The 14244-nt window shown below is 31.5% G+C and overlaps 1 protein-coding gene across 1 annotated transcript in view; it reads right to left on the reverse strand.

Moving 5' to 3' along the window:
- Positions 1–1218: 1218 nt before the first annotated feature.
- The window catches only part of LOC127708059 (UPF0764 protein C16orf89 homolog), a 30704-nt gene continuing 17678 nt past the window's right edge, over positions 1219–14244 (reverse strand). The window contains exons 3-7 of the mRNA XM_052212852.1: positions 12032–12182; positions 10087–10204; positions 8799–8958; positions 3562–3687; positions 1219–1697 (exon numbers count right to left, since the gene is read on the reverse strand). Coding sequence (XP_052068812.1) covers positions 1468–1697; positions 3562–3687; positions 8799–8958; positions 10087–10204; positions 12032–12182 — 785 coding nt within the window. The 3' untranslated portion in view covers positions 1219–1467. The remainder of the gene's footprint in view (positions 1698–3561; positions 3688–8798; positions 8959–10086; positions 10205–12031; positions 12183–14244) is intronic.

The raw sequence follows: 14244 nt of genomic DNA on the forward strand, positions 1-14244 counted from the left end.
TGACCAATCAATCATGGTTGGAGTCTACGTTCTGTGTTACTTATCTTGACCGATCAATTGTTTGCAAATAGAGTCTTCTCCGTGTATTAATAACCATGAGTTGATCAGTTCTTTTTAAATATCTTTTCAAAATATTACTTTTAAAATGCAGCAATGTAACGAGATAGGGGATATTTTTCAAGACAATGACATAACTCATCCAACGCTGACGTTGTTTGCCTTTAGTATTGCTTAATTGATGACGATAGAATTTGGTGTTCATCTGTTTATTATTTTCTTTAGCTATATCGCTTTTCCAAACCCATAACTTGTAAGCGCTAAACATTGTTTGCAATCAAATGTTTTACAATTAAAAAAACAATTGGCAAACGTTACGACGTTTAGAGTCCATAAACATTAAACAAACTCTCTGTGGTTATTAACTCTGTCATAGTTGAACATTAAAATACCAATGTTCAAATTTATATTAATCTCCTTTCTAGCTTGTTCTTAGTCTTTTTTTTTTTTTTATTAATTATCTAGTTGAAAAGACTTGGAGTTTTCAATTTGCTTCAAGGTAGCAAAAATTCAAATAATATTACTACAGATAAACAAAATTATTCGCCTGAAATCTCTGGAATTTTATTCATTCCAGATTTATTAGATGTACTATGCAATTTCCTCTCAAAAGAGGGGCGAAAGATACCAAAGGGACATTCAAACTCACAAGTCGAAAATAAACTGACAACGCCATTGCAAAAAAGGAAAAAGACCAAAAGACAAACAACAGTAAAATAAAAACAACATGAAAAACTAAAGACTGAGCAACACGAACCCCACCAACAACCGGGGTGATCTCAGTTGCTCCGGAAGGGTAAGCAGATCCTGCTCCAAATGTGGCACCCGTCGTGTTGCTCATATTAGTACAAAACTGGAGACAAGTCTAATTCGGTAGGTTACATTCGGGGAAAAGGAGGATTTGTATGTTACGACGATTGGAACATATCCGTCGTCATCTGTGAAACGAATTTTCCATATCGGTCAACCAACTCGATGATTTCAATTTCGCCACTTGGAACTCTTGTTGAATAGCTTCCTTGTGAGTAGTAAACCTCTATCAAGTACATTTCATTAATGAAATTTTACTTATAGACTTAAGTATTGGAATATTAAGAATAAGTAAAATGTTGATTTACAATTAGAAAGACAATCATGGCACAAATAAATCATTAAAAAAGATACATTATTTCGCATTTGTTATTGTGTAAAAATAATCAGTTCACATGTTCCATTCGAATTTTTAAAAATCTATTTTTCATTGGAAGAATATCATTACATTTAATCTATTAAATTTTTCTTTTGATACATAGTCCAATTAAATAAGAATTTACATTTTTTGATACAATAATTCCATGAAAATCATTGTCATTTTGAATATTGGTTCACAATATGCTTTCAATTGGTAAGTATATTTGATCCCTGATTCTTTCAGGGAACCGCTTGGAATGCCATATATTCCAACATGTATCTTATATATTGTCCTAGTGCTGCCACAGCCACTGCTGTTCGATGACTCAGGCAACCATCCCGAAGAATCCGCTCTTCACGTTTGTGACGAACGTGTTGTACAACCGTTGGTGGCATGGACGGCAATTTCGGCATTTTCCACTTTTTACGCATGCCTTTTTTGCTCCCTGGTAAGTCTGGTTTTCTGTACTCTAAGAAAACAACATATGTTTTTTAGTATTTTAATTACTCATAATTGAATACCACAATAATGGTTACCTTAAAATTCATTGCTAATACTGATAAAATAATTTTTACTCCTATCTTTTATTGGTTTTCTTTTTTATATAACATATTACTTTTTATTCAAAGATGTATTCAAAACACTTTGGTTCAACCAATTACTCAAATACCCGTGTGAATACCATTTTATAAAAAAAACCCAGAATGACAGCTTTTCATGCCATTTCCTTCCCAAAGTGATAAACATCATTTATTTCTATAAGGCTGTTTTGTGTTCAGACTGATCAAAGTTCACATGAAAAGACTTTTGTTTGATTCTTTATTCTGTAAAAGACAGTTATCTGTATAAATGATACCTATGAGACCCAAGAATCAACACGCTCGTCATTAAATGACAACAGATTTAACCACATAACAATGGATAAGACACATTAATGTAGTAAGAAATGCGTTTTATTTGGGCGTTCGTTAATCTTTTTTTGTAGTAAATCTAAAATCTAAATCAAAATAATATATCATCAAGTTTTCCTTTGTATCTAGTTTTCTTTCACGCCATTTTTCTTGTAAACCACCCTAGCTGTATTTATATCAATGAATCTTTCATAAGTCAGACAAAACGTGATACTAATGAGATTATAGCAAGGTTCATTGAAAGTACAGTTCTTTTGACACTTAAAACAATGAAAAAAAGGTTGATTGATACGTTAAAAATTGATCAATTTCCGTATCTTTATTTATTTCAAATTATCAACACGAAAAAAGACAATTTTGAAAATCACTACTATTATAATCATCTTTTTTTTGTGTCTCTATTTCATCAGAAACTTTGAAAAAAGTGTAGCAGTTGTGAGCTTTGTAAAGTTTTGCTAGACAAAATATGATAGTTTTACTGTAAAGAGTTTTTTTATTTTAATTTACATATATGGTATATAGGTAAGTTTTTACATTGTTTAACGAAAAGATTAATTGTAAATATATATATATATATATATATATATATATATATTGCCGTAGAAGTGAGAAGTGAAAGTACAGGTTTCAGCCCGGTTTTGGAGGAAGTAAAGAATCAGATCTTCTCTAACATTGTAAGATTGATTTTCTAGGCACTTTATAATTATCATAACGTCTGGTATTTCTTAATTTCTAAATCATATGACATCCGATGGACAAGGTATAATTCGTAGTCGTCACTACACATAGGCAGACATATACATAAATTAGATGATTGGTAGCCATGACATTGTCCCATTTGTAACATTTTATTATCGCTATCTTTATTTTCGGTAAAAGCAAATGAGCGGAAGTGATTAAATATCGCTTAACGGCTCATTTTTAATGTAAAATTAAAGCAACCCACTAGTTGCAGTATTTGTACATTTTAATTATACATTAAACCCTATGATAGAGGTGTACTGGTTAACATTTATTTTTTCTCAGCAATTATAAACCATAGCAATTCTATATTTCGCAAAAACCTCCATTTTTCCCCATTGTATGACTTGATTTCATATTAAGTACCAATCTCTATTCAAAGCTTTGTTGTAAGACTGGTATTCAGGTTTTGATTGTTTTACTTCTCAGAATGATTCTCTTTGTAATGCATTTAAAATATGGTGTTTATTTACTCATTTTTTACCGAATGCATTTACCTTTTAACATTTTTGATAACATAAAATGTATTAAAATCCTAATAAATTTACATTGTAGCGTTCACGGTACTTAGATTTTTAGTTCTGATTGTGAGGTGTACTATTGAAAATAGCTATTTGTAGGCATCAGACATTTTTTACAGTGTAAGAATCTTTGTAATTTCTAAAAAAAAAAAGCACCTACCGACTTCCCACTCACGAATTGGATTTCCATGATAACAACCTATGGCTTTATTTTGCCAACTTAGCATTTTTCTTAGCCAGTCTGAGGAGAAAAACTGTCTGTATCCGACCATTCCACACAACGCAGCTGAAATAATAATAACATTGGTAAAGTAAAAACAACGATTTAAGTTCAAAACCCAAAATAAAAATGTAAAGGGATAACTTTCTTACCGAGATCAAGTACATTTTACAAGAAGATGTTTTGGATTTCATATGTTTGACGAATACTTTAATAATTTATTCGAAACCAACACACATTTGCGATTGTATTTAAATCTCTAAAAATTTAAACTGTGGCTTTAAAAAGATATATTGCAAATGACATTAATAAACATCTTGTAAAATAAATTCTCATAAAGAAGGATATCGACGGTTTACGTGACATTTAGTTTATCGACAAATGAAAAAATAAAAACTAGATTTGTTACCACTACAGGCAAATGAAAATACCACCCGTTTATAATTTTGAGTTCACAACTTCACCTATTTAGCCAAATTGAAAATGCTTTCATATTGTAATTACAATGAAATAAAAATAGTCAGAATTTACATTTTTAGACTGGAAAAAATCGAGCTTAATAGGGAAATTCAAATTAAAACTTGTTTCTATTTTATACACAGCAAGCTAAGGAACAGTACTATCATCTACTCAAAAACATTTAAGAACCAGGGTGTCCCTGTAGACAGGATTCACATTACAATTTCAATCAGTTTGATCTATTGGATTTAACAGTAGACCTCTTGAGACTTTTAAAAATCAAAACTTTATTGCATTTTCGATCCATCAAGAAAAGAAGCAGAGAAGTAGCCAAGTGTGCCATTAAAACAATGAACCGACAAACAACAAACACCATGGTTAAAAGAAAAATAACAATCAACAGTACACAAAACACTGATCAACAAGAAACGCAAAAAAAACCTGGGGATTTACTCAATTGAACTTTGACAAAATTCAAATTCAAAACCTTGTTGCACATGAACACATTATGAACAATAATGATATGTACCAATAACAAAATATAGAACAACAAGATGAATTCAAACTACTGTAAAATTTATAACATACAAAGTTATTAACTGACCAATGCAGCTGGCGCTGAGACCAATGGTAATTTTTAGAACAACTGCAGACTGTCATCTATCGATTTATGTTTTAACAAGAAAACTGCTATAGGAGGGACCGCCTTTTCTCATAAATGAAAATGAAAATTAAACTTAAATTATTTTTTTGCTTCCGAAGTGCGTTTCTGAATTTACCTTCATCAGGTGCGCTCAAACCCAAAAATCTGTAAGCCAAGTATGTATATATTCATTGAATCTCAGGAGAAGCATATAACCAAAAGGGACATAACAAATGCAACCAAATACGTCTAAGGTCTTTCTTTCCTTGATGGAGTTTTAATCTTAGTTTTTTCAATAAATTATTAACGAAAAATTTAGAAAAAGGTATGTTATAAATTATGTCAGTACCGAACCACATATCAATAAGCTAATACACCGGGGACTGGCAGTCCACCAGTATTGGTATCGACCTAGAGCTAGTAAATGAAAATAACACACTTTTTACATTTCGTGCATCCGAAGCGCTTTTCCTAAAATAACCATTATCTGGAACTCTCAAATCCAAAAATTTGAAAGTCAATGATGTATAAGTGCATGAATACTTGGGGTGATATCGATTTATGTCTAATCAATAAAATTGCTAAAGGATAGTCCATCTTTCCATATAATTTAAAAAAATAGCACTTTATAAATTTTGTTTGTTCAAAGCGCCTTTCCCGATTTACCTCAATCAGGAATGATCAAACCCCAAAAAATGAAAGTCAAGGACGTATGAATGAATGATAACGTGGGAAGGCAACATGATCAAAAGGGACTTTAAAAGAACAATCAAATAATCTAAGGTCAACTTTATCTGCAGGAGTTTGAACCTTAGTTTTTGTAGTAATTTCTTATGAACCACAAGAAGAGGATTGAAACATCGTCACAGAGTCACAAATTATAGAAGAAGTAAGAAATACCAATAAACACGACCACTGGAATCAATTCTATCCTCGTAGGGATGTTAACGGTAAATATTGGTACATCATGTCAGGTACTTCACAATGTTTTACGCGTCATTTGGATAGAAGGAGACATATCATCAGACTAGATGAAATGGCATAATTCGAAATTAAAATAGAAAGGGAATTTACGTAATTGTGACAAAATGTCCTAGTAAAGTTTTCTGTAAAATGATTTCGAAGAGAAGTGACAAAGTCATAGAAGAAAAACTTAGAGAACAAACAGGCTTAAGAAGGTGGAGAGGATTTATTGATAACATTTTCACACTCCGGAACATATTTGAGCCATGCATAGAATAGAACAAACCAAATTTCAAAAATGTCATTGATTTCAAAAAGGATTTTGATAGTAAACACAGAGAAGCTCTTTGGAGAATTGTAATATTATATAGAATTCCAAAAACAAATGTAGACGCTAATGAAGTCCTTCTATAACAGCTTTGAATGCAGTATCATCTTTGTAGCTCCACTCTGACTCATTTGAACTAAAACCTGGTTAGAAATTTTTTTTTTAAACTTTTCAATGGAAACAAAGACAAAACAAGACAACAGAAAGTTTATCTAGTGAAACATCTTTAGCCTAATAGAAGATTTGGATTTCGATGAAGACATAGGTGAACTCTCATCAACAAGTGACCACATTCAAGAAAAGACTAACATACTTAACAACTATACAAAGCAAACTTGTCTAAATGTAAAAAACAACAGTATCAAGGTTATGTAAACACCTATTACAACCAATGATCTGCCAGTGAAACTGTTAAAGATTTTAACTATCTTGGAAGCATCCTAAGTAAAGATAATTGGACAGGAATGATATCCTTGTAACCTTGCCGAAGCATGTTCTACATATGTAAGACTATAACTAATCGGAAAGTCAAACTAGTATAGTTTAATGACCAAATTGCCAATCTACAACAGCAAGGTGAAATCTGTCCTACTGTGTAGTTCAGAAAGCTGACGTGTGTCAGAAAGAGATCTGCAAACAGTAGAGATAAATCAACGAATTTTTAGATGGTTATGCCTTGTATGACAAAACATCGCACACTTAAAACAGCCTCATATTAGACAAAACCAGGAAAAAAGAAAGACATAATAGTCATTTGTTTGTCATCTGAATGAAATTGAAACTATAAATGCTGTTTTATACTTTTAGGAAAAAACATATCAACTTAAAACAACAATAGTTATTTAAGCAATGCCCTGTAAATAAACAATTGTTTTATGATTTTATTTTAAAAAATTAAGATTATATGAAAACCTAATTGAGTTGAAGTCATCCCTTCGAAAGTTTTACGGACAACACTAGGAGTTGTTGACCATTGTAAAATATATTTGTCACAGATGATATATACTGACAACGGATTTTTTCCATTTTGTCGTAGTCAAAATCTCATCCACTTTCCTCGATTATGACATCACCGAATGAGATTTATCGCCGAATGTGTACTTCCCGTGAGTAACACGACGGGTGTCATATTTTGAGCAGGATCTGATTACTCCTATGAGATCAACCCTGGGTTTGATAGGATTTATGTTATATAGTCTAGTTTTTTATGTAGTGTTTTGTAAAATGTTGACTCTCTTTTTGTCGTGTTTTGTATTTTGAAATGATGTTGTTGGTTTCTCTTCGACTTATGAGTTTTGATTACCCTTTGGTATGATATCCGTTGCCTCTTTTTAAGAATTCGTGATTCTAAATATAGAATCCAAGTTGACTGGTTGAGAATTAGTTACGGTAAGAAACTCAGATATATTAAGATTCTGTAACAGAAAGCCGTTAACTTTACATACACATTGTTACCAAAAAATCGGTTAAGCACCATACTCATGCTTTAAAAAAAGTTCTGTAGTTTCTCAACGTGAAGAGGGTCACAAATATAGCTATTTTGGCTGTGGAGTACCGTTATGTATAAATCAATCTATTGATACATAGAAACTGGCGCTTATTCCGAATGTTTGGTTTTATCAACTCTTCTATATTTTTAATTATTTTTGGATTTTCAAATATTATAACTGAAGAAAAATAATGTGGTACAGAAAAAATGGTACCGTCAATGTTATCAATGTTACATTTTTCCATTGCGTATGAAGAAGAGTTGAAGATGTATCAAATAAGGCAAACACATTGATATTCTTTATGTAAATTCAAAAATTCTTGTACCATGTCCAATTCGGAATTGATCAAGAATTCATATCTCTAAAAATCTGCGATGTTTACTGTACAATAGAAGAGCATTAAGTTTATTTGAGAAATTTGTATACTTGTTTCAATTTTTTGGAAGAGGTTTACGTTCAAAACTAGCATAAGAATGAAATTCGAATGAAAACGTTGAACTGCCTTAATCGTAGACGTCATTAAGGGCATACGATACAGTTTTGATCCCACGGTGATTTTTTTACCAAACTTTGCATACAAGCTATTTTTCACTTAATTAATGCAAATATTTTTTTTTTAAAAATACCATCATGTGCTAAATTTAGAGATAAATGGAGTGGAAGTTTTAGACATTTACTTACAATTTCGGTTTCTTGGACATTTCTATCCTTTGGATAGACATACTTAACTTCTGTTTCAAAAGATAAACGCATGCGGATTTTTGTAAAACGATTTGGAATATCTTCTTTACAAAAGTATGCTCTTACTTTGTGTAACAATTCTTTGAAAAAAAAATCATTTTTATTAAAATGTCATGATTTCAGTAAAAATCGGCATGTTTTGCTGCATATTTATCTAATTTGAAAAAAAAATTCGTTGATTTTTTTCATGAAAATTGGAACAAATAATCATCATACAGTATCAAATCAAAAAAGAGGGTTCCATGTACAAGCTAATGATTAAAATTCCTCGAAAATACATCTTTTCCCGATATGTCGCAGTTAGCAACGTCATTACCTCCCCTGTAACTGTATATATGCCCTTAAGCGATGACTTCACCTCCCTGCACACGTCTTTACTTATTATGAATTAAAGAAATCAGACAGTAATAATTGAATTTTTAGATAAACATATTTGTTGAACGGTAAAATGTTGTGAATACGTTACGCGTCCGGTGCTGGATAAAATGTCAGGCAACGATAACTAGTCTTTTACCAATACTGTCAACAAAATTTAAACAATTTGCAATATTACCTTGTTCCATAAACAGGTCGTGTCTGTCTTCTGGGAAATCCTGTTCTGCTATTAAGGCAGCTTCGTTGAGAATGTTGGCACAGTATGTCTCTCGGAGTTTTTCTACTGATTGTTGATTGTGTGTGAGACGTTTTAGCTCCATCTCTGCATGACATCCATGCTTTTAAATAAATATGATAACCATATCATACATTTACACTAGCAAAGTGAATTCGTTAAACAGGAAGTTGATGAGCAATAAATATGAAAACGCATCACACTGTAAAGCATTTTTACATGAAGACTGACAACAAATTTCAGACAGCTGTTATTTGTAGTTCCGTATAAGATTGAGAATGGAAATGGGGAATTTGTCAAAGAGACAACAACCCGACCAAAGAGCAGAAAACAGCCGAAGTCCACCAATGGGTCTTCAACACAGCGAGAAAATCCCGCACCCGGAAGCGGGTTTCAGCAGGACCCTAGACAAAAATGTGTATAAGAATATATAAGTAATCGGTAAACTGGAAGTTGACAATCGATGAATCAGAAACCGCATCATACGGTATAGCATGTTTATACAAAGACTAATAGCAAATTTCAGGAAGATCCGGTTTGTAGTTCCTGAGAAAATTGCGACGGATGTCATTGGACGGACGGACAAACGGACATACGAACAGACAGAAGTAAAACAGTATACCCCTCATTCAGAGCTCCTCATTCAGAGTGGGGTTATAAATATAGATTTCAAACTTGAAGTAGTTTATGCACGCCAAGATTGCGATTGAAGTCACCGGGATAAACATACTGGTTCAAGCCAGTACAAGATATTTTACGGTTAGCGGTTGTTCCAATGTTAAGCAGAATCATAAAATATTATCCAGAAATCTAATATGATGCAAGGTAAAACAGCGTCAACACCATAAACTTCAACAAACTTATCAACACGTACAAAGTACTTCAACGTACTCAAAATTGGACTTCGGCAACAGAATATCATATTTCAGACTCGACGGCTGTTCCTGTTTGCCATATTTTTCTTCACATTTCGAGCAATATTTGGGCAAAGATGATGTCAATGAAACTAGTTCGTTATTATCTCTGAGGAATTTTCTTATTTTCATCGGTTTACCTCAAAATTTGTCTTCTTTTAAATCTTATGGCATTTCAACGACCAAATAATAAATTACAGGTAATGTTATTTATACACATTATATAGGCAATGCAAAACTAAATCAAAGAAATGAAGAAAAAAAATAAATGTTCAGTAAAGAAGAAGCATTAATTCAAAGAAATGATTTTCTTGTACCTGTTCTCCTATTTCAAGGTAAAAGAGTTCATGTGTAAGTGAGTAGCCATTATAAAGAGGTTTTGTCATCTTCTTCCAACATTTGTCCGACACATCACAGGGAACATTAGACGATTTCCTGAAATAAATACAAACAGTTTCTAAAGATTTATTATACCACGTGATCAATGAAAGTAATTTATTTTGCTTTATATACTCTTTGGTTGTAAAAATATTATATATTATACAAAATGTATATTGTATGCTATCAGTTGTTAAAAGCGTTGACACGAAAGAGAATGGATGGTTTTGGATTTTAGATTGAGTACTAGTACATTATGAATAAATATGAAACGCACCTTTAATGTGTCATAATCGTTTTGAAAGCAATTTTTATTTTATTCTCAACCGAGCTGTAGTTTACAATTAAAAGTGGAAGACAAAAAAAAAAAGAATCTTTGGGTATTAATTTCTTATTTGTCCACCTATAAATTGTTGTTGGAGACATTTAAGTCTGAAATCCTCTTTGTTACTCCTTTTCTGTGACAAAAATCTATATTTATTTGTCAGTTAATTAGATTACAAGTGATATTGTTCGTCTTCCATTAAACAAAAAGATGACATTCTGTGTAAATTTGATGGTAATCTAAAATTAGTTTTGGTTGATCTCATCACGTATAGAACCAAATGAACGTGTATCACATCGATAAGACAGAAAGAGTTTCAATATTGACACTTCATTAACTTCTTAAGTCTCCTTAATCCCCCGCTGTCAGGAAAGGGCACTATCATAATGTCAAATACTCGTTTATTTTACAGTAATAGTGTCTTTGTTTTAGCTTTTCATCTTTAATGTGCCTTAGTTCATGGCTGTTTTATGAACGTATTTAGAAAATAACGGTTTTCTTTCTATACAAATATTGTTTATAATTAAAACATGCTTTCACTTGGTGCTTAGATTTTCCGTTTTTTAACGTTTGTTAACTGTAGGTTGTACTTAGTTCTTTATTGTCTAGATTTGAAATCCGAATACAAAAAATAAAATATCAGGAGCAAGAAATTTAAAAGAGGCTCAAACAAAACATTTTTTTTTTTGTAATGGAAAAGTTGAGGGATATATAATGTATTAATTCACGAAATAAAATTACTACACCCAATTGATAAAAACCACTGGAAAGGCGCTTTAATGTCGTCTGTTCACCTCTATGGTAACAATGAGGTTTTCTACACAGACAAAAGCTCATATCTCACTACACATTTATGACGACCTAGAGCATTAGATTTGTCTTGCAACGTTGTAGACAAATATTATAAAACCATCTGTTTACTGCGTTTTGTCCAGTAATTGAATTCAGCAAATTTACGAGGTTTTATGCCCACTTATAAATAGTTAACCAAATATCTTTTATAGAATCAATTTTAACGTTCTTTTAGTCAAAAAAGTAAAACAAAAATACCGAACGCAAAGGCAAATTCAAAAAGGAGAGGTCCATAAAAACTGATTATCCATCCGTAAGACAATTGAAAAAAATGTTTCAAATCATATTGTCAAACTATATTTACAACTGTAAGGTCACATGAGAAAAAAAATGTAAAAAAGCTAGACATGTCGGAACGACAAGAATGGCCCCGCTCGCAAAAAAGCTTGATGCCATTTTCAGAAGTGGAAATTTGAGAATAAAAGTCCGTATAACTGTTATTTTTACGAATCAGTGGAGCAGAACCAGACATAAACTCAATCTGGAACTCATCATAGTAGACTCACATACTAAAAAATTCATTTCAGCAATAGCTGCTTCCTCTAAGTTTAATGAAAATTATAATTGATATGCATATGTTTCGCTCATGGTTGAAGACCATACAATCACATGTAGTTAAATTCTTGTCCTTTTGGTAGCAGGTACATGTTTGTCTCGTTGGTACATATTTCAAAACAAAAAGGTGTTTACTGTAAAATGTATTATACCCTGTGCCGAAAAATTCAGCCAAACAGTCATCAGACTGGTTTTCATGAAGTGATTCTCCTCTCTTGTATGGCCAAACCTCGACGTCTCCACTGAAATCATTGCTGGGAAAATCAAGCTCCCAGAATGTCTTTTGCAATATTGTTCCAATTTCTAAAAAAAGAGGTAAAAATCATCGCATGTACAACTTGTCAAAAGAATAACTTTTAATTATATTCATTATATTATTATCCTTATTATTATTACTACTGCTGTTGGGTGGTGGATGGTGGTTGCGGTTTTTGTTATTTCACTTTCTCTGTATGCACTCCAGGAAAAAGGAAGACATTGTTTGCAGATAATTCAATGAGTAAGAAAGTTTTATCAATCTGCTTAAGGAGAGCAACAATCAATTATCCACTTTCGTTGTGTAGTGAAGAAATAAAACACAATTACAATTAAAAACATATGTACTGTGTGTATGACAATGAAATTGATTATGTGAAACTATGATGCTACTATGAAATGTATCGTAAGGATGATGAGGAAGTTAATTTTATATAGCTATTAAATTTTAAAATAAATAATTTAAGTTCATAGCGGTAACCCTTTTGAAAATATCGTCTTCATTCGTGAAATCTAAGCTCAATTTATGTTAACCTAAAACATTTAACTAAAAAGTAATTATAGCTTTGTATTAGGTAGGTTTCAAGTGAAATTATGCAATTAACTGCATTAAATTTGATATCAACAAAACTGGTGTGTTAAAATGATTACTTTTATTTAGATGAAGAATAATTTATAACCTTGAAAAAATTATCTAATAACCTTCAATACAGATCAAGTTCGAAAATGTTATCACAGTCGATACATAAGATGATTGAGGGATGCCCTCTAGAAATTGAACCGGACAAAATATTCTGATATGGGACATGTTCTAATACCATGTTTAAACCTAAAATATTCAACCAAATAAGAAGTATAGTTTTGTTTTTAATCGGAAAAGAAACTGACCATAACTGAATTTGAAATCTGATTTCATCGTTTTGCACGAAATGTGAGCGTTCAAAGTGACCAAATATAATTTTATCCGTTTTTGTGTTTTGCAGCAATTTTAAAAATCCGTTCTCGATTAGACAAAACCTTGAGCCTTTGTATAGTTCCAAAATTATAACTTGCTTCTCAATAAGTTATCAACCAACAATGTGTGTTAAAGTGAAAATGTTAATATACATTTAATTCCAAAAATCATTAATAAAAGTGAAAAATAGTAATTTCCATAAATATGGGGTCTAATGAACAGTATTTCTATACATTTCTTTGCTTGAATGTAAAAAAAAATATTTTCACTATTTAATTATATATAGCGATACCTTCCGTTTATTTAATTATATATTAAACAATACATTTTCGTGAACGAATTTATTAAATAGTGATTGTCTAACAAAATTTCATAATATTCCATAATTTTAACTTAGTATTTCATTAAAAATATACCAGGTTATAACGCGAACAGAGCTTTCTGAGAATGTCATCACTTTACTTCTCATTATAGCTCTTCCATAACAGTTCGGTAACATGTCTTACCTACATTACAGGTTTTGCTGATAATGATGTTAGATACCCTATAGACAGAGACATGGCAGAACTTATACGGAGGAGTAGCGTTTGGTGGTTAGTGTGGTCTGTTGTACTGTCGACTATTTTTACAATTCCTGTTATCCTTTTCATGAAGATGACTGAGGGAATCAGAAGTTATGCAAAAAGGGAAATAACAAAAATACCGAACTCCAAGGACAATTCAAAACGGAAAGTCATTTATTAAATGGCAAAATCAAAAGCTCAAACACATCAAACGAATGGAAAATAACTGTCATATTCCTGACTTGGTACAGGAATTTACTTATGTAGAAAATGGCGGATTAAACCTGGTTTTATAGCTAGCTAAACCTCTCACTTGTATGACAGTCATATAGCTATACACAGAATTTTTGTCTATCTAATCATGTTTTAAAAACAGGTATACAATCGAAAAAAAATTGTGCAATGTTATCGTGTGGATTTCACGATCTCATTTGTTATGCAAGTCAAAATTACTTAAAAAAAATATAATACCCGTATGAGTATATCTGCTAGAAGCTTAAACCTATACATCTAATGTACCTTTTAGAAAATAATCATTTATAACGGAATTTACCAAATAGCAATTTAATTGGAGAATGTTTAACAACTATTT

Source organism: Mytilus californianus, unplaced genomic scaffold, assembly GCF_021869535.1.
Source record: "Mytilus californianus isolate M0D057914Y unplaced genomic scaffold, xbMytCali1.0.p SCAF_7, whole genome shotgun sequence".
In the NCBI taxonomy this organism is placed as follows: Eukaryota; Metazoa; Mollusca; class Bivalvia; order Mytilida; family Mytilidae; genus Mytilus; species Mytilus californianus.